General features: G+C 38.6%; 2 protein-coding genes across 5 annotated transcripts in view; one reads left to right on the top strand and one right to left on the bottom strand.

Moving 5' to 3' along the window:
- Window positions 1-1401: 1401 nt before the first annotated feature.
- Window positions 1402-7362, bottom strand: LOC127413931 (galectin-3-binding protein A-like). 2 transcript variants are annotated; one of them, XM_051651509.1, is made up of 7 exons: window positions 7312-7362; window positions 6572-6646; window positions 6389-6470; window positions 5950-6153; window positions 5735-5866; window positions 3747-4008; window positions 1402-3457 (listed from the first exon to the last, which is right to left on the bottom strand). In XM_051651509.1, the coding sequence occupies exons 3-7, from the start codon at window positions 6447-6449 to the stop codon at window positions 2422-2424; spliced, it is 1695 nt and encodes a 564-aa protein (XP_051507469.1). In that variant the 5' UTR covers window positions 6450-6470; window positions 6572-6646; window positions 7312-7362; the 3' UTR covers window positions 1402-2421. The 2 variants fall into 2 exon arrangements, with proteins under 2 accessions (XP_051507469.1, XP_051507470.1); XM_051651510.1 differs by lacking the exon at window positions 7312-7362 and having other exon boundaries at window positions 6610-6646.
- A 1590-nt stretch (window positions 7363-8952) lies between these two features.
- LOC127413919 (nucleolar and coiled-body phosphoprotein 1-like) overlaps window positions 8953-19823 on the top strand; it is a 44074-nt gene continuing 33203 nt past the window's right edge. For 2 of the 3 annotated variants that reach the window (XM_051651488.1, XM_051651489.1), the window contains exons 1-5: window positions 8953-9075; window positions 9961-10016; window positions 10373-10527; window positions 18310-18413; window positions 18505-18622. In XM_051651488.1, coding sequence (XP_051507448.1) covers window positions 8965-9075; window positions 9961-10016; window positions 10373-10527; window positions 18310-18413; window positions 18505-18622 — 544 coding nt within the window. In that variant the 5' untranslated portion in view covers window positions 8953-8964. Of the gene's footprint in view, window positions 9076-9960; window positions 10017-10372; window positions 10528-18309; window positions 18414-18504; window positions 18623-19823 lie in introns of those variants that run through there. The other variant, XM_051651490.1, reaches the window with a different exon arrangement.

Here is a 19823-nt window from a genome sequence, read left to right as displayed (position 1 = left end):
CTATTTATTTTGCTATTCTAATTATTTGCATATTAAGGATAGTTTTTCCCCCTGATGTTCTATCAGAATAGGCATGCTGCGACCCATTTTCAGATTCAGGCCCACCAGTTGAGAGCCTCTGTTTTAGTTTAACTCGTCGCATTTGTGATCCTATGCCAGTTAGACATGGTTTATAGAGATGAACGGGGCTCAGTAGGAACTCTTATTTTCTCGAACTCATTCAGTTGCCCAAGTGTCATTAATTTCTAAGATGCCTGCTGATTTTCCTCATTGTTTGTTTAGGTGGGAGAGTGCCACAGCAGTCCCACGCTCCGGCCATGTGCGTGTGTTTGTACATATCAGCTGCTGCGGCCCAAACAAAGAGCCTCATGTGACTCAGCAGTTGAGGAATAATGTTCCTCCCCCCTCAGGCTCTATTGCTCAGAGACTTTCTCACACCTCTCCATCTGGACGGGCTTCTTTCCAAATGTCAATCACAGCGGGGTCTCCCATCTTTGGGGGATGACCCTCTCAGGGAGATTTGGTGAAAAGTCAGTAAGATCGTTGATTTCAGCTCTGGACTTTTGAGAGATGATCGTGCAGAAGTCGGTTTAACCTCGCCCAGAGGTCCCGAAGGCTCATTCAAGTGATTTGACCAAACGACCTGCCAATCCTTAGCATTACTAAAGAAGCCGTTGTGTGACATTTCCTTTCCAAGAAAGAAACAAATAAGATAAAATAAAATAAAGAAAATGCTCTCCTGTCTTTGGGGTTAAGGATGCATAGCCCTCATAAAGATATCAGGTATTTTGTCACATTTAAACTGTATAATGATAATGTATTATCTTAAAAATCATATGAAAGTGCTACGATTTAAAGATAAATTGATACTTAATAAAATTTCATCTAAAAATAATTCCATAAGCAAATGTGACCTATGAAATCTGACTGTTTTAATGCCCAGCAGTTGGTTTACAAATTTACAGGAATCAGCCAACGGAAATAACGTAGACGCCCTCTAGTGGTATTATCAGTGAAATTGAAATACACTCGATGTTTTGTGTTTTAGCGCCCCCTGTCAACTTTATCAAGAAGTGAAATTGCTGTGTTCTGAGTGCAGATTCTAATGTAGCCCACAGTTCATCTTGGCAAATAAATAAATTGCACAGAGAGAATGAAAGCAGTGCAAAGCAAGTCATTTACTGAATATCTCAAATATGGTCGTTCGTGATTATTTTGTTGAATATGATGGGGGTTTTTTCTGTAAGCAAGTAATTTCCTTTAAAAAAATATAAATAAATGGTATTAAAATTTACATTTTTTAAACTGTCAAATTCTATTAGACATTCATTATTTTGTTCTACAGGTCCAGGATTGTGAGACCACACTCATTTTTTTTTAATTTTTTTTTATTTAAACCTAGAAATAAACAGAAAGCTTTACACAGTTTGAGTACATTGTGTTATTAAAGCAAAAGGGGGATGCCAAACAATAATAAAAAAATAAAAAAATCAGTTCTTTTCACTCAATTTCTGAAGATAATATAATTTGTAACGATAAAAGAAATCCTTCTAATTCCTCCACTCAATAATGACCTGTTCTTTGTCACAATAAAACAAATCATCATTTTAATTCCAAACATAAAATTTGCATATAAGTATTTAAAAGTTAAATATAAAAGTTAGAAAACAAGGACAATCTTTTCACTTTTTTAGATTTTCAGAAGAGGTAAACATCTAATATAATGATGGAAAATGGGTAGTTGATTTGCAGATTAAGTATGTTAAATAAACACATTTTTGAAAAAGAAAAAAGACTATTATTTGGAATATTAATAATTTATATATTATAAAAATTCTATTTTTTTTATCAATTATAACTGATAAAGTTATGTGGAAGCACAGTGTATTAGAGGTTTTATTTAATACATAATGCATCGCTTATAGAAATTGATTTATACAATGCCAGTTCTGCTTGCTAAGAATTGTAAATCTGTTTACTTAGTTTAAATCGATTACTACCGACAAAGAGTGGCATTAGACATACAAATGGATAACTGCCACAGACATTTTTATACAGTGAAAAAAAAACCTAGTAATCAACAATGACTGTGATTAGTTTAAATCTATCAGCATTGTGAAAACAGGCGACCCAACGCTTTCTAATGTTGTGATTCACCTTGGAGCTGGTTGGTTAAGTTAATGTCTTAGAACTCTTCAAAGAAATTATGAACATTTTTTTTTAAGCGCATTCAAAAACACTCCAAAATTATTAATGTTAACAATATGATCAATAGAGGAAACATTTGAAAATTTGACAAATTTATTCAGAAGATCATAAATCAACATCACAACATCAATGAAGATTAAACATGAATTGAAAACTATTTGATCGACTGGACAGAAGAGAACTAAAAGGCCTGCAGGAACCAACCTGAAGTCATCAGATATACTCTGGACGCACTACAAATCTAAAATTGTAGTCATCAGGACAGGGGTTCGGCAGGCCCATACTGCTGTTTTTTGGAATCACTGCCACATCGTTTTTGAAATCTTGAACATGAAAGACATTGTTTACATTTTTACAGCTGAGAATCAACCGGTTGTTGTAGCGAATGGTTCTGGCATAATCGTACATATTGCTATACAAATAGAACCTTGCAACAGGGAGAGAATCGCATGTAAAACCATAGTTAGAGCACTCTTGAATGCTAAGAAAAACCTGCGCTTGCCATTGGACCTTTTGGTCTTTGAAAATAGCACTAGTGTGTACAGGAGTTGAGAGCGTTTGAATTCTGTTATTTTGGCCATGGTAGTAGTGATTGTACTGGTGATTAACAGTGGTGTCATTGATGAATACAGTCCACTCGTTTGCTGTGTAGATTCTAGGTAGATACTCATTACTGATGTTGTCCATTTGCCTCCTCATCTTAGAGAAGGGAAGAGCATTGAACTGAAAGCCTTTGAGCATGCCAGTTAGATACAATTTCTCATGATTCTGATGTAGAACACTTGAGGTATACAGCAGGTCATAGAGTTTATCTACTGGGATCAACAGAAAGCGGATGTGATTCAGGAGACTGGCCTGTTGTTCTGGACTAACTGCATCGCCTTTGTCTTGGATCCAGCCCTCCAGTGCTTCAAGAAGAAAAGCTTCATCTTTCACAACCAGATCTGAGCGCAGCAGCAGAGCGTCCATCATGTGAAAGGAGAGGGTGCTCCACACCGGAGAACTTATGAGGAACTCACAGTTCCAGGAAAGGTACTGAAGGACGTTTTCCTGCAGAACAAGATCGCCTGTGCGGACACCATACTCGTACATTGATACCTGGGTCTGGAAGCTGTTGTCTTCAGGAATGAGTAAAGCGAAGACCCTGCCGACATCCTCCATTAGCTTCTTCACTCCAAAGATATGAGCCAACTGATGGAGGCATTGGGCCGATGTGATGGAAACATCAACCTGGCGTGTGTACAAATACCTGAGAAAAAACACATCAGATACTGTTAGTATCTAACACAGCGCGTGTTTACATTCACAATCTTACATTGATAACGATTAAGCCAACTATGTGTTTTGTCTTGTAAATGCCTGAAACGGGTCTCCTTAATCGGTTTAAGCATAAAATAATTGACACATTGTAGATTTTTCATTACCCTGATTTCACATTGGACATAAATGTATTTGCTGGCGTTCATACCGACTTATCCAATGTGCGCAAATGTTAAGAATGACCCATAGTATAAAAGTTGTGGAATTCGAAAAGTTACCTAAGAAAAGCAGAGACGTGAGGATGGCAAGTCTGGCTGACCTCCACTGTGACATTTCTGGAGTCTTGTGTTATGTTTATTTTTGGATAAACCATGAGGATCAAACTGTGCACACAAAACGTCAACTCTGCGTCTTCGCTGAGGTCACGTACGTAAATGCTGAAATCACAACCATCTCCACTGTCAAACAGAACACCAAGATCTTCAGACAAACCCAGACTGTTATCCACAGAGAACTGATGATTGCTGCTCATGTTTTTACCTACAAAGAAAATGTAAAATATTGTATGTTTATTGATAATAAAAATAGTAATATAATTTTCTAGTTAAAAAATAATAGTAATAGAAATTAAGTTTTAAAATATAGATGAAAACAGCAACTATCGGGGTCTATGCACACTGGAAAAGAGGAGAAAAAAACCACAATTTCCAAATTTGGCATAACAGAATACAGTTGTCTCCTAAGGGTGGTGAATGTCAACTTTCTTATCTGTTGCAGTTATGGACGATTTACAAATGGCATTGTTGCACCCTTGAAGGGCACTTCAGGAAGTGGAAGCCACTTGAAGGGTCATTCCAAACTAAAGTAAGAAAATTAATCCTTTCTCGAAGACTCCTTCCACAAGACTGTCCCTTCAGAGCACCCACTTCAAGAGCTCTGCAATTTGGAGTGAGTAGGGCAGAGGGATTCCATTGGAATTCGGCCTGAGATTCTTTTAATTATAGCACCCCCACTTGGACTTTTACTGGTTAATTTTGTGTATGTCCTTAAAATGTCCTCTTGTACAGAACCCCGTTATGGTGCCAGAGAGGGAATTTATCTCTTAAATGGTTTTGCATTCCCACGCAATAGTTCTGCGTTCCAATAACCAAAAATGTACCATGGTTTACAACAGTATCCAATATTATATCCATGATAGTCATGGTAAAACCCAACATGATCAAACGGGACGTAGTCATGTTGTTTCCGAGATCTAGGATCGGCCACATTAGGCCAACTCATTGACAAGCTGCAGTTTCTATCAGACATGTTTGCATTGGCTCCAGTATGTTTACCTTCCCCCGTGGTGCAACCGGAAGCACGTTGCGTCAGCATAACAGGAAACCTGGGTTTGGATCCCATGTTAAAATCAGAAAGTAACTGCATTTGCTTAATCGGTGACGAGCATGATTCAGAGGTTGTATTTTCCATCTAACATTACATTTTTACTCCACTGATGGTTAGGTTTATGTTTGGAGTTTGTGTTGGGGGTTCACTTTATTAAATATGTATTCCTCTTCACTGTATTAAAGCCTGTACAGCTAAAAACAATTCGCTTTACAACTGGCTTTTGGCGTCCCTTTGTAGACAATACACCCGGAAAATGTGCCGATATAACAACACTTACCGCCTTGACCACTGGGGGCAGTGTTTGGCATTTCGATAAGCACAGACCGATTTTAGCCAAAGAAAAGTAAACCTACTGTTTCTGATTTCACTGTGAGAGCAGTCTGTAAAACTGCAGTAACAATATAGGAATATATAAACTAAGCTGATAAAAGTCATAATCATTCTGCCAAAGAACATGGTTAGTTTTACTAACACCATGGTTCATTTGTGGTTTTTAAAACCACACTTGTATTACTAACCTTAGTGTTACTATAGTAAAACTGCAGTAACCATGTTTTATTTTGTCAGGAGGGACTCCTGCCAAATTTTGTTCCAATCGGACCAATGGCCTAGGACAAGTTTAAAAAAGTACCTCAAAAACCTCACAATATACTGTATAACAAATCAGACATTATTGAAAAATATTAATAAACCCTGACATTTCACTTTCAAAACATGCGTTGTTCCAACCCTGCTCCATTCAAAATGTCAAAATCAGAAAATCTGAACAAAATCATGACGGATCCAGCACCAGATAAAATAAGATCACAAGGCAAATTCCATAAACCAGTGCATAAGCAAGACTCGAAAGTTTAGGTAGATCCAGTAGATGGCTCACCAGTTTCACAGACAACTCCTGCATCCTCTTTATGTGTGCAGTCAGTAACACCCCAACCTTTGAAGTAGCAATCAGACAATGAGTTCTCCGAGCCTTTACAGTTGATGTCATCCAGCCAGATCGGACCAGAGCCTAAAAAGGGTCAAGAAATCAGTCAATTGTTGACAAAGCACAACAATCAAATTCTTTCCCATACGTTGTGCTGTGGAACTTGCCTTCACCATAATGTCCTCCAGCCGTGGCTGATATAGCTCCAGGAAAACCCAGCTGACGACACACCACCTGAGCTTCAGCCAGTTCCCATCCATCATCACAAACTGAACCCCACTGTCCATCATGATACACCTCCACACGACCAGATGAAGGCAGATCACCCACCATTCTCACTCTGCCTTCCCGTGTGGGCTTTAACTTCTCATCTGGAGCAAGTAAAACATCTTTATTAAGAGAAAATGTACACAAAATGTTTCTAAAACTACTCTATGGTAACAGTAGATAAAAACACATTGCAACATTACTGAGGCAAAATGCAATAACAATGCCAACACTGAAACTCTAAGAAATGTCTTTAAAGTCATTCTTAGTGCAATTCTTTGCTGTGCAGAGCAGTTCACATTCTTATTTAATCTAAAACCAGAGGTTTGATATACTAACCAAACAGAGTCCAACGCTGTGCAGAAACATGAAGAAACAGCAGAGGCCATAAAGGATACATGATTCTTCTCTTTCTGGGAAACTCAATTCAGCAATAAAAAAAAGTATTCATTATTAAAGAGTGTTACAGATGAGAATCCTTACTGAAAGAGTTACACAACCTCTCATGCTTTCTTTATATACCTATTAAATCAGGGCAACTGTTGTGAGGTATCACTTACATAGATCCACCACTGTCCAATCACATTTGAGGACTACCTTAAGTTTCATTTCATGAGAAAGCAAAATCAGAGAAGATGAATAGCTGCAATGTACAGTACATGTTCAAACAAAACATGTTTGGGCAACAAGCATCAGGCTACAACTAGTGTTTGAGAAATGCCAAAGAACGCTCACACAGCGTGTTCCCAATTCATTTATCAGTACTGGTTTATGAAAATAATAAAAGAAAAACAACCTGACTGTGTGCTTTCTTATTTTATTTATATCTATTAGGCTTAGGGGACACCACATTATACCAGAATTAATTTGGAGGACATTAAAGACTTTAACATTAAAATGCTTTTTAGAGATAAATCAGTGGAGTATAGACATCAAGTTTGTTAAAAAAAAGAAGAAAAAAAAAAAGAAGTCTTATTATAAATAACCGTAATAATAATACTGATAATAATAATTATTATACTTTTATAAATATATTTTATACTTAATGAACCATCACAATGGTAAACACACACCAAAAAATTAAAATGAACAATTAACTCTGGACTACACATCGATTTATTAATATATTTGATGCATAAATAACATACACAATGGCAAAGCACAAACAGAAAAATATTAAATCATGAGAAGAGAGCACGGATAGCTTGTCTAATAAAGATATTTCTTTAAGTGAATGAACCCGATTTTACAGCACCACTCACTCGACGCAGCTGTTTCTCCGCAGCATTGTCAACACATTGACTCTCCAGGCGCGCTCACGATAACGTGCACGTGCGCCAAGCGCGTTCTCGCTCTAATGTTTGATGAACAGCGACCTCTAGTCACAGATTTCTCTTGATCACCAATTTCGGCACAACGCCGGTGTCCTGAAAATAATTATGCTACCTATCAGTGTGCTTTACTTCCTCCAGTAGAAAAAAAAATCTGCTTCTTCCAAAGTATAAACCAGGCTTAATTAAGTTTCCATCCACTTTTTGCGCTGTTCTTTTTAAATACAAAAAAAAAAAAAAAAAAAAAAAACATATATATATATATTGTCACACTGTACATTATCATTAGTATCTTATTTCCATGTTGTTTTGGATATGAACATAAAAATATATAAGCACACATGAATCTGTCAGCAATGAGGAGTGTGTAGTGTGGATTTCTATGCATTTGTATTTTTGTCCTTGCTGGTCAGTATTGCGTTACATTACGTTTTGCTCAGGCAAGCACCATTCACATTTTCTTCTTAAAATGTAAAATGTTGTTGTTGTGGTATTTGTAATAATGTGTTTTTCTGTTTATGTTTGTACCCAATTTCTTAGTTATGTGGTGGTTACCCATTTGGTGAGTGTCAAATTTTGGATACACACTCCCATAGAGAAATCTGATGGATTCATATGAGTTGGCTAAATCGAGTTGGGTCCAATTTGTACGACTTTTGCAACAGCCAATCAGGTGACTCTCCCTCGTCTCCTTCTAAAACACGACAGTTACTTTCTTCTGTCATACAAAACATCCTTTTATGCTTCAAATCATCCTTATGGACTCTGATCATTGTTAAATCATACACATTGTACATTGGTTAAAGGAATATTCCGGGTTCAATACAAGTTAAGCTCAGTCGACATCATTTGTGGCATAATGTTGATTACCACAAAAATTTATTTCGACTCGTCCCTCCTTTTCTTTAAAAAAAGCAAAAATCGAGCTTACAGTGAGGCACTTACAATGGAAGTGAATGGGGGCCAATTTTTGGAGGGTTTAAAGGCAGAAATGTGAAGCTTGTTATTTTATAAAAGCGCTTGCATTAATTCTATTAAAACACATGTATTATTTGAGCTGTAAAGTTGTTTAAATCGTCATTTTAGGATTTGTTGTCATGCATCGTCATGGTAATGAAGTTATAAATTTGGCTATAACTTTACACAGAAAAGGTTAGTAATTGATTTTATCTCACTAAAATCATGTTTACATGCATATTGTTTACGTCTTGTGGCTATATTTTATATACGTTTACAGATTGGCCCCCATTCACTTCCATTGTAAGTGCCTCACTGTAACCCCGCTTTTTGCTTTTTTTTTTTTTAAAGAAAAGGAGAAACACGTCAAAATAAATCGTTGTGTCATTTTGGTTGATCTTCAAGAGTTAAGAATAAACCTCTTATTGTTAGAAGCTCAGCCACAGTTGTGGTGTGAAAAAACACACGCCTAAACTCAATAATCAATAAGAAAGTCTAAAGAAATGGATTTTGTCAAAAGACATTGATTCGATGTATTGTGACACATTTATTGTGCGCCATTTTTCGCGGCTGCACGTGACAGTGAAATAGCCAATCGCAGTGTTGCTCCGAGTGAGTGCAGTGAAAATGGCGCAGGATAGTACGGTGCCCAGTGATCTCTACCAGCATGTGTACTCGTTTCTCGTGGAGAACAAGTTCGCCAAAGCCGCGAAAGAGTTTTTAAAGCAGGCTAAAGTGGTAAGTGCCGCTTTGCACGTTCGTTATGAAGTCGTGCGCGTGTGTGTGTTGAAGTTGTGCAGTGTGCCGATCGGCGCGTGTAGTTGAGCACACGCGTGGGACATGACACGCAGTTTGTGTGGAACACGTGTGTAGACGCTGCGTAAATGTCTTGTGCTTAAATACTATTAATTTCTGCCCGTTGGTGGTTTCTGTGTAATTTTCATCTGTATTATAATAGCCAACTCTGTTAACTCTTTATTGTTTTTTTTTTTCTAAGTTCAAAATTATCGATCATCTTCTAAGATATTTGCAACAGGTTAATTTGACGTTATGTGTGGTGTAACAGAATTTAACACCTAATTTTTTCTTTTTCAAACTCGCATACTATTACAAATCTACCTGCAGTCTTTTGGTATAAGAACATGCATATGTGTCAATAATAATAATAGAGAGCTATTGAGGAAAAGCTGTAATGATAGAGACTTATGATATTTAGTTTACAAATTATATATGAATACAAATCAGCACATCTTAAACTAAATGTTACTTTTACACTTTCTACTTGTTCATTTGGTAGTAATTTTTTTTTTTTTTTAGCTGTCAGTATTAATGTATTTAAAGGAGCTGCCTATGACGTTACCGGTTTGAAAAAAGCAGTCAGACAGTTTTCATTTTAACAAGTGTTACAATCGTGTTTGACCACTCAGCAAAGGTCTAGTGTGATGGCTTTCAGCAACTGTGTAAACATGTCATTTATGTTAACTTTAACCAACAAAAAATGTACTGTGACAATTGCCCGGTCTCCTCTGCCTCCTACGAAATTACATTTATACATAAAAATATTGACTGAAAAGTATTAACTTGTATTAAGTGTGAAATATTTTTCCTTTTTCATTTCATCAGAAAACTCAGGACCAAAATGAGGACAGTCTTCTGGACATCTTCAGTTTTTGGGTGAAGTATGTACAAGCTGTGTTTTATCTTAAGTCTGAACATACTGTTCATTTAGCTCGTCTTTGGTCAGATATCTTTGATATGAAAGGATTAGTTCACCTAAAAATGGAAATTCTCTCATTCACTCACCCTCATACCATCTCAAATGTGTATGACTTTCTTTCTTCTGCTGAACACAGAATTTTTGCACCTACAGAGCTGAGATATTTTTCTATAAATCTTCGTTTGTGTTCTGCAGAAGAAAGTAATTCACAGATGGGATGGCATGAGGGAGAGTAAATGATGAGAGAATTTTCATTTTTGGGTGAACTATCCCATTAATTCCACTGCTGGGTTGTAAATTTCTTTTTGCCTGCTCCAGGTCCCCTGAGACCAAAAAGCGCAAAGCGGTCACCAATGGCCCCGGGGCGGTCAACGGCCCCTCAGCTAAAAAAGCAAGGAAAGATGAAGAGAGTTCGAGTGAAGACTCTAGCAGCGATGAGGAAGATGCTGCACCTGTTAAGAAAGCCACAGAAGGTGCATAGGTGTATCACTTAACTGTCATCTTAAAGGAATATTCCGGTTTCAATACAAGTTAAGCTCAATCGACAGCATTTGTGTCATACTGTTGATACCACAAACATTTTAGACTCTTCCCTCCTTTTCTTACAAAAAAGCAAAAATTGAGATTGCAGTGAGGCACTTTCAATGGAAGTGAATGGGGCCAATTTTTGGAGGGTTTAAAGGCAGAAATGTGAAGCTTGTTATTTTATAAAAGCACTTACATTAATTCTTCTGTTAAAACTCATGTATTATTTGAGCTGTAAAGTTGTTTAAATGGTAATTTTTATGGTAATTTTAGGGTTTGTTGACTACATCATACATAACGAAGTTGTAAAATTGGCTATAACTTTACACAGAAAAGGTTAAGTGATTATATCTCACTAAAATCATGTTTACATACAGTTTGTTTGTGTTGTGGCTTTATTTTTGAAACGGTGAATATTTTAACTTTGAAAAATTGGCCCCATTCACTTCCATTGTGCCTCACTGTAACCCTGATTTTTGCTTTTTTTTTTTTAAAGAAAAGGAGAGAAGTCAAAATAAATGTTTGTGGTAATGAATATTATGCCACAAATGCTGTCGATGGAGCTTAACTTATATTGAACCCGGAATATTCCTTTAAGTAGGGATGTGCAGAACTTAATATTTTCAGAAACAGCTAGTCGGACCACACTAATTGAATAGATGACCATTGTGACTCATCCCTAATCTTAAGCATTGCCCTGGGTAGGGTTGCTCCGACACCAAAATTTTGGCTTCGGTACGATACCAGCCCCAGTATCGATACCAAGGTACCAACTCGTTACTTAGGCAGCAAATTAAAAACCTCAGATTTTTGATGAAATTACACAGAAAATGATTGGCAAAAAGAACTGCATAAAGTGCATAAAATTATGCCTTCTCTGTTTTATTGTATAATTGTGTTTAATCAGTTACATACTGTACAGCTTTGATCAAATGAAAATATAATAATTTCGAATTATTTTTGATAAAAAACAAAAAAGGTGCACAACAGAGCTTTACAGTATTAATGAAAACATTAAATGAAAGCAGTCTGATTACCTGAGGCTGCCATGGCTGAATCGCAACATGCTGATATTCAGTTCTGGTATTCAGCTTTTGTGATATTACTTACAGATAATATTACTAATTATATAACCATTTAATATTATATTATTGTTATTATGAGTATTATTGCAACTTTGCATAAAACACTTTTATACAGTAGTAATATCTGTCGTAGTGACTTCAATTTCATGCATCCAGTTAAAGCTCTCATTTCAGCAGGACCTTTATTTTGAAAGACCTTTGAAGTTCTTCCTATTTTTGAAGGGTTCGTTATATCAAACTTCCCACGGCTCGCAAGCTGAAATCTCAGTTCACAGCCGTTTATACACTAAACACACTGCTCTGAGGCTCTGCAGATGGACACTATTGGACACACTGCATGAAAATCAAGCAGTAGTATTGTGTGTTGCGTGCGTGTGTGTGTGCGCGCCTGTTTGTATGAAAATGACAGCAGAGCGTAGCCTCTCATTCATTCTATGGAGTGCAGCGCATGTGACTGTATTATTTATTTCAATGACATCCTTCTGCTGTTTAATGATCACACTTGGCCATATCGAGACTATTATTTTCAAATGGTCTTTGATTTCATCTTACAACGCTCACATTACATTTTGCTAATGGCAGCATACTTTAATATGGTACTGAAATTAAGGTGATATCGTACCTTTTTTTGTGATTAACATTTTTATTAATTTTCAAAACAAAGAAAAACAAAACATATACGGTGATTCAACATTAACACCAACTACTTCCCCTCTCCGATCAAGAACCCCACCCCAAACGAACATCCCAGTGGTCTTACATAAGTACACACATTTACAGAGAATAAAATAATATATATATATATATATATATATATATATATATATATATACACACACACACACACACATATATATATACACACACATACATACACACACATACATATATACATACACATACACCTGTAATAAACATACAACTCTAAACTATACCTCTCCACAGACCCACTGCGAGAGCCCCCCAAAAACGTCAAATATCTATCCCATTTCCCAATAAAAGAATCCCATATCCCCAGCCTTCTACATGATACCTCTTCGAAGGCTGCCACCTTTCCCATCTCTTCGCACCACTCCCGAATTGAGGGTGCTCCCACCGACTTCCAACCCCTTAAAACAATCTGCCTGCCTATCATCGCACTAGTGAGGATCCAATTGATTATGTATTTATCACCTACGTCGATGACCGCCCCATCACCCAAAACACAGAGTCTGGGGCAAAACGAAATCTGAATGCCCAACACGTCACACAGAACACTCTGTATCTTCAACCAAAATTCCTGAATCTCAGTGCACCACCAAGAACATGGGCCATGTCTCCTTCCTCTGATTGGCATCGCCAGCAGGTGGGTGTGTCTTTAAGACCAAGCCTATACAATTTAGAGGGGGTCCAATAGAACCGATGTAAAATCTTGAATTGTATAAGGCGCACCCTTGCATCTCTCGATGCAGTTTTTATGTTTTTTAAAATCCTAGCCCATTCTCTCTCCTCCAATTCCAGGTTTAAATCTTTCTCCCATAATCTCTTGAGAGTGGTTGAGACTACGTCCCCAAGACTCTGAATTAATAAGGAGTAATACACTGATACCTCATTGACCTTTCCAAAAGCAGAAATCACCACTCCTAGAGTATCTGCTGCTTTAGGAGGGTGTATGCTATTCCCAAAAATAGTACAGAGCAAATGGCGTAACTGAAGATACCTAAAAAACTGAGATCTGGGGATCCCAAAGTATTGAACCAAATTTTCAAAGGATCTCATCACACCGCTCTCGTAAAGATCACCGAGTGAATTAACCCCCCTCGCAGTCCACTCTGACCAACAAAAAGGGGACTTATTAATGCATAGTTTGGGGTTTAGCCATAGGCTCGAGGCAGCATTTAGATAAATATCTAAATTAAACACTCTGGAAAATTTTGTCCATACTGAGTGTAATTGTGAAATAATGGGGTGTGATTTAACTTCTCTATTTAGTTTGATGGAAAGGCTGTGCAATGGCAAAATAGGGGCAAGGAGTTCTTGTTCAATGCAGAACCAGGGAGGGGCTCTTTCAGGTGGAAGCGACCAATGAGCCAAATGTCTGAGACCGAATGCATAATAATAAAACAAAATCTTGGGTAGGCCTAGCCCACCTTTGTCAATCGGCCTATGTAATTTATTGAAATGTAGTCTTGGGCGCTTACCAATCCAAATGAAAGACTTCGCTATGCTATCAAATTGCTTGAAATAAGAGAGGGGGACATCTACTGGGAGAAAGTAGTTACATTTTGGAATACAGTTCATTTTAATAACATTATCCTTCCCAATCATCGATAAATGTAATGAAGCCCACCTGTCTACATCACTCGAAAACCGTTTTATTAAAGGGTCAAAATTAACTCTGACTAAATCAGACAAATTTGTTGGGAATAAAATGCCCAAATACTTAATGCCCTGTTTGGGTCACTGGAAGGTGCCTGGCTTGAAGGCCTTTACTGGACAGTATGCTGTCAAAGCCAAAGCTTCGGATTTAGACCAGTTGACTTTGTATCCTGAGAACTTGGAAAAGGAATTAATAATTCTGTGGAGGCAAGGCATAGATCTAGTGGGGTTGGAGACGAATAATAAAATATCATCTGCATAAAGCAGAAGCTTATGCGCCACACCTCCCGCCACCACCCCTGGAAAATCATCATCTTTTCTTATCGTGGCTGCTAATGGTTCCAGGGCATGACAGAACAATAATGGGGAAAGAGGGCAACCCTGACGGGTGCCCCTATCCAAAGTAAAATAATCTGAAATTAATCCATTTGTTTGTACCGCTGCTACAGGGTGTCTATAAAGAAACTTGATCCAACCAATAAATGTACTCCCGAACCCATACATTTCCAGACTCTTAAAAAGATAATCTCATTCTACCATATCAAACGCCTTTTCGGCGTCAAGTGAGATGGCAGTGACCGGAGTCTGATCATTCGCCACTGACCACATGATATTGATGAGACGCCTGATGTTATCAGAAGAGCTACGACCCTGAATAAACCCCACCTGATCTACATGTATAAGAGATGTCATAACTTAATCGGTTAGCCAGAATTTTTACATCTATCTGGATCAGGGAAATTGGACGGTAACTTTTACACTCGCTTGGATCTTTGTCCTTTTTAAGAATCTGACTGATCCGGGCTTGTGTCATGGTTGGTGGAAGCTTTCCATTCTTTAATGATTCAGTATAAATTTCTAACAAAAGTGGAGCCAGTTCTGTAGCATCAGCGGCAAAACCATCTGGCCCCGGAGCCTTACCAGTAGGTAGGGACTTGATTACCTCGTCAAGTTCCTCCAGGGTTATCTCAGAATCAAGAGTTTTTTTGCTCATTCGTCAGTTTAGGGAGTTCTAATGGTTCCACAAAATTTCTAATATCTTCATCAGAAAACGAAGACGTGGAACTATAGAGATCAAGATAGAATTCTTTAAAAGCATTATTAATATCAGTGGCTGAGGTAAAAATTTCACCACCATCAGATTTCACTGAGGGAATGGTAGAAAAAGACTCTCTCTGCTTTATATATCTAGCCAAAAGCTTCCCTGCTTTGTCCCCTGACTCAAAGTATGACTGTCTTGCCCTGAACAACCAAAACTCCACTTTCTGCGACAAAATAGTATTATACCTGTATTTCAATCGGGTCAATTCTCTGAGGCCATCAGATGACATACGGCGCTTCAGCTCTGCCTCGGCACGTTTAATATTTCCTTCCAACTCCACAAGTTCTCGTGCTTTGAGTTTTTTGATAAATGAGGCTTACTGTATGATTCGACCCTAAGAACCGCCTTAAGTGCCTCCCATTGCCACTGTATGTGGCAATATCTCTAAACTCACCAGGGCGTGATCTGAGACTAAGATATTTCCAATTGAGCAATCAACAACCGATGAAATGAGGGACTTAGATATAAAAAAAAACAAAAATCTATTCTAGAGTAATCTTATGAACTGATGAAAAAAATGTATAATCCCTACCAGTTGGGTTCAAAAGTCGCCAGATATCTACAAGACCAAGATTTTTACAGATCTTGTGAAGTGTCAATGTAGCTCTAGGGGGTTTACACACTTTTGCTTCACTGTGATCAAGGACTGAGTCCATCAAAAGATTAAAGTCTCCTCCCAATATTATGTCATGAGAGATGCCAGCAGCTTGCAACATCCCTTCAAGATCTATAAAAAAGCCCTGATCATCAACGTTAGGTGCGTAAATATTGGCCAAAATCAACCTTTGCCCCTGAATTTCTCCTAACACAACAATGACTCTTCCTAATTTCTTTAATCTGTTTGAGACATTTGAATTGTATATTTTTATTAATCAATATAATGACTCCCCTGCTCTTACCTGAGCCAGCACTAAAGAAAACATGCCCACCCCATATCTTCCCAAATTTTTCAGCTTCTTGCGGGGAAAGATGCATTTCTTGAAGAAACACTATCATATTTCTTGCGCTTAAGAACAGAAATAACCTTCCTTTTTATGGGGTGCCCTAACCCATTCACATTCCATGTGGAGAGAGAACCCATTCACATTAACATTTGACATTGATAAAATAATTTTTTTTTTTTAAAAAAGAGTGTGTCAAAAACAAAATTATACAGACCACATTCCCCATTAATGCAACAATCAAACCCCGAACTTCCCCCGGAACAAAACAAACAGAAAAAAGAAAAACGTGCGCATTAACCCCGCGCACGACAGAGCCAACCGGCAACAATCCCTCAAAACTCAAAGAGTCCATGTACGCCTATGAGAGCCCCCGCGACAACTTTGCCATCGGGTTGCTCGAGTCCGGTGCTTCTGCACAAATTTTGTGAGGCACATTTACAATAACGGAAAATACTTTGTAAAACATACCCCAGCCAACAGGCAGCATAACAGAAAAAACATGTAGATTCATTCACAGAACTGTCTCGAAGGTGTGTACCTCCACAAAATAAATTCCAGCTGATATAAAGCCGTTCAGTTTCCTCAGACAGACAAACAATTGTTCAGTGAGCTGGCTGTTATGAGTGCAGCAGATGAGGTAATCATTCTTCTAGGAGGCATAAGCACAAAGAACAAACGTGTTTAACCACAACTGTCCCGAAGTAGTGTAATTCCACAAAACAAGCTCCAGCCATTAGGCAGAGCCAGCGTGAAAAACAAAACCGGCATCCCGGTTCCTCGGATGATAAAGAGCCAAGCTAACTCGGAGGCCGCGCAAAAAAAACAAAAACAAAACAAAAAAAAAAACCACCATAACTTACTCAGCCCGTCAACTTTATAAAAGACGTCCTTTATGTGAGCATATAGATATTTTGTGGTCATCCAAAGTGTCCATTCTCGATCTGGCCGGGGGAAAAAGATCTTCCGTCAATGCAAATGTTTCTTGGAGTCATGCCACAAAACAAACTCCAGCCGCTAGGCGGAGTCAACGCAAAAAGAAACAAAATTGGCACCCAGCTTCCTCAGATAATAGAGTCCCAGAACCACGAGTCAGTCCACTAATATAAGAAACATCAAATGGCTTACTCCAATGTATTTATAAAAGAGAGTGCCTGTTTTGGACAAGTAAATACTTTGCGACCATTCATCGTTTCTATAATCAGTTTGGCCGGGAACATCAGGGCAAACAAGATCTTTTTCTGATGTAAGAGTTTCTTGCATTCCTTGAACCGATCGCGTTTCTCTCTTGTGGAATTCGCAAAGTCCGGGAACAAGAAAATATTATGGTTCTTCCAAGAAAGCTTCCCTTTGCTCCTCGCCTGGCGCAACACGAGATCTTTATCGGATGATTTCAGAAATCTGGCCAGAATTGATCGGGGTCTGTCTCCCTCAGCAGATCTGCGAGCAAGGACTCTGTGAGCTCGCTCGATTTCCAGCTTGTGGCCTGTTATGTCCAGCAGACTCGGGGAAAAACTCATCCAGGAGTTTCACCATATCTCTGCCCTCTTCATGCTCAGGAATTCCAACAATTCCTATGTTATTCCTTCGGCTCATATTTTCAAAATATTCCAGTTTTTCCAAAATTAATTCCAAATCTGTTTTGGACGCGGGCGGATTAGCGGTTAATTCCCTTTCTGATGACAAGATAATCGATTCGTTTTTCAACTTCTGTCACTCTTGTAAACAACTCGGAGAATTTTGTTTCCATCGCCATAATCGATCAACGTATTACAGCGAGATCCTCCAAGTCAGCAAGAACCTTCGTCAACATCACCAACATGTTGGACAACTGACGCTGAATATCTTCTCCCGACATGCCGTCCAAATCGTGTCTCCGGTCCGCAGTCCCGTCAGAGGCCTCAGCTTGAACACGTAAGTGTCTTTTAATGTCTCCAGAGTCTGAGAATTTGGACTTCTTTGCCATATTTACCTCAAAGAGCAAGTATGTAATTGGGTGTATCGAATCTCACTGGTTCACAACATGAAAATAATAAAAACTAGCAAAGTTCGCAGAGCTCGTGTCTCACACGGCTGTCTCTCGCATGGCGTCATGTGAACCATCGTACCGTTTTTTCAATGTTTTGATGATTTGTTAGTGCTGGTATACCGTGCAACCCTAGCCCAGGGATGGCAATTGTTAGGAATTAATGGTTCTAGTTCCAATTAATGTTCCATTATAAATTCATGTTTTCTTTGTAACAGTGAAAGCTGCTCTAGCGAAGCCAGCAGCTTCAAAAGCAGAGAGCGACAGCTCTGAAGACTCCAGTGACTCTGAAGATGAGGCTCCAGCTAAAGTTCCAGTGAAGGTCTGAAAGTTGATGCAGTTTACCTGAGCATGTTTTGGTATCACTGTAGGTTTGCTCTTCCTGTATCACAGCCTATTTGTTTGCTGTACAGACACCTGTGGCTGTGAAACCCGCTGTTCAGCCTGTGGTGGCGGGCAGGAAAAAAGACAGCAGTTCCAGCAGTGAGGAGTCGGACTCTGACGAGGAGCCTGCCAAAACTCCAGCTGGAGGTGAGCTGCACACAAGAGGGCACATTTATAATTGCTTGTTCTGTGGATTATTATATATAATTGCTCGGGTGAGTCAGTTGTAGGGGTGGCAGTATGACCAAAATCTTGTTTCACTGTGTCAGTAATTTCTATATCACTTGTAGTGGTATATATAACTGCAGCTATTTTTGTTGGAAATTCAATGAGAAAATGCTTGAATAATGCTTGTATTTAAATGCACTCACTGAGAACTTTATTCGGTGTAACGCTCATTCCTTCGACGATAAATGCAAGTCCGACCATCACCCCTGGTGAGACAAACCGTGACTCGTCAGTGAAGAGCACTTCTTGCCAGTCCTGTCTTGTCCAGCGAAGATGGGTTTGTGCCCATAGGCGACGTTGTTGCCGGTTATGTCTGGTAAGGACCTACCTTACAACAGGCCTACAGGCCCTCAGTCCGGCCTCTCTCAGCCTACTGCGGACAGTCTGAGCACTGATGGAGGGATTGTGCATTCCTGGTGTAACTCGGGCAGTTGTTGTTGCCATCCTGTACCTGTCCCGCAGGTGTGATATTCTGATGTACTGATCCTGTGCAGGTGTTGTTATACGTGGTCTGCCACTGCAAGGATGATCAGCTGTCCTTCCTGTCTCCCTGTAGCGCTGTCTTAGGCGTCTCGCAGTACGGACATTGCAGTTTATTGCCCTGGCCACATCTGCAGTCCTCATGCCTCCATGCAGCATGCCTAAGGCACGTTCACGCAGATAAGCAGGGACCCTGGGCATCTTTCTTTTGGTGTTTTTCAGAGTCAGTAGAAAGGTCTCTTTAGTGTCCTAAGTTTTTATAACTCTGACCTTAATTGCCTACCGTATGTAAGCTGTTAGTGTCTTAATGACCGTTCCACAGGTGCATGTTCATTAATTGTTTATGGTTCATTGAACAAGCATGGAAAACATTGTTTAAATCCTTTACAATAAAGATCTGTAAAGTTATTTGGATTTTTACAAAATTCTTTAAAATACAGTGTCCTGAAAAAGTGCAATTAAAATGTGTGTTGTTCGGGAAAATACATAGTGTGTGTGTGAATTAATGCGTCTTGTTCCCTCCTTCATGATATATATATAAAATAAAATTGCAATATCCAATTATATCGGCATCCCCCGGGCTGAGGGATCGGTGAATATTCTTGCTTTAGTGATTTTGCATTGAAAATTAATTTATTTA

Source organism: Myxocyprinus asiaticus, chromosome 23 (genome assembly GCF_019703515.2).
Source record: "Myxocyprinus asiaticus isolate MX2 ecotype Aquarium Trade chromosome 23, UBuf_Myxa_2, whole genome shotgun sequence".
Lineage (NCBI taxonomy): Eukaryota > Metazoa > Chordata > Actinopteri > Cypriniformes > Catostomidae > Myxocyprinus > Myxocyprinus asiaticus.
This window is presented reverse-complemented; position numbering and strand designations above follow the sequence as displayed.

Coding starts and splice junctions, on each gene's coding strand:
- LOC127413931 (XM_051651509.1), bottom strand. CDS start 6,449: ATGTATCCTTTATGGCCTCTGCTGTTTCTTCATGTTTCTGCACAGCGT. Junction 6,154..6,388: donor ACAGCGTTGGACTCTGTTTG/GTTAGTATATCA, acceptor TACTTGCTCCAG/ATGAGAAGTTAAAGCCCACA. Junction 3,458..3,746: donor CACGTCTCTGCTTTTCTTAG/GTAACTTTTCGA, acceptor GTTTTTTCTCAG/GTATTTGTACACACGCCAGG.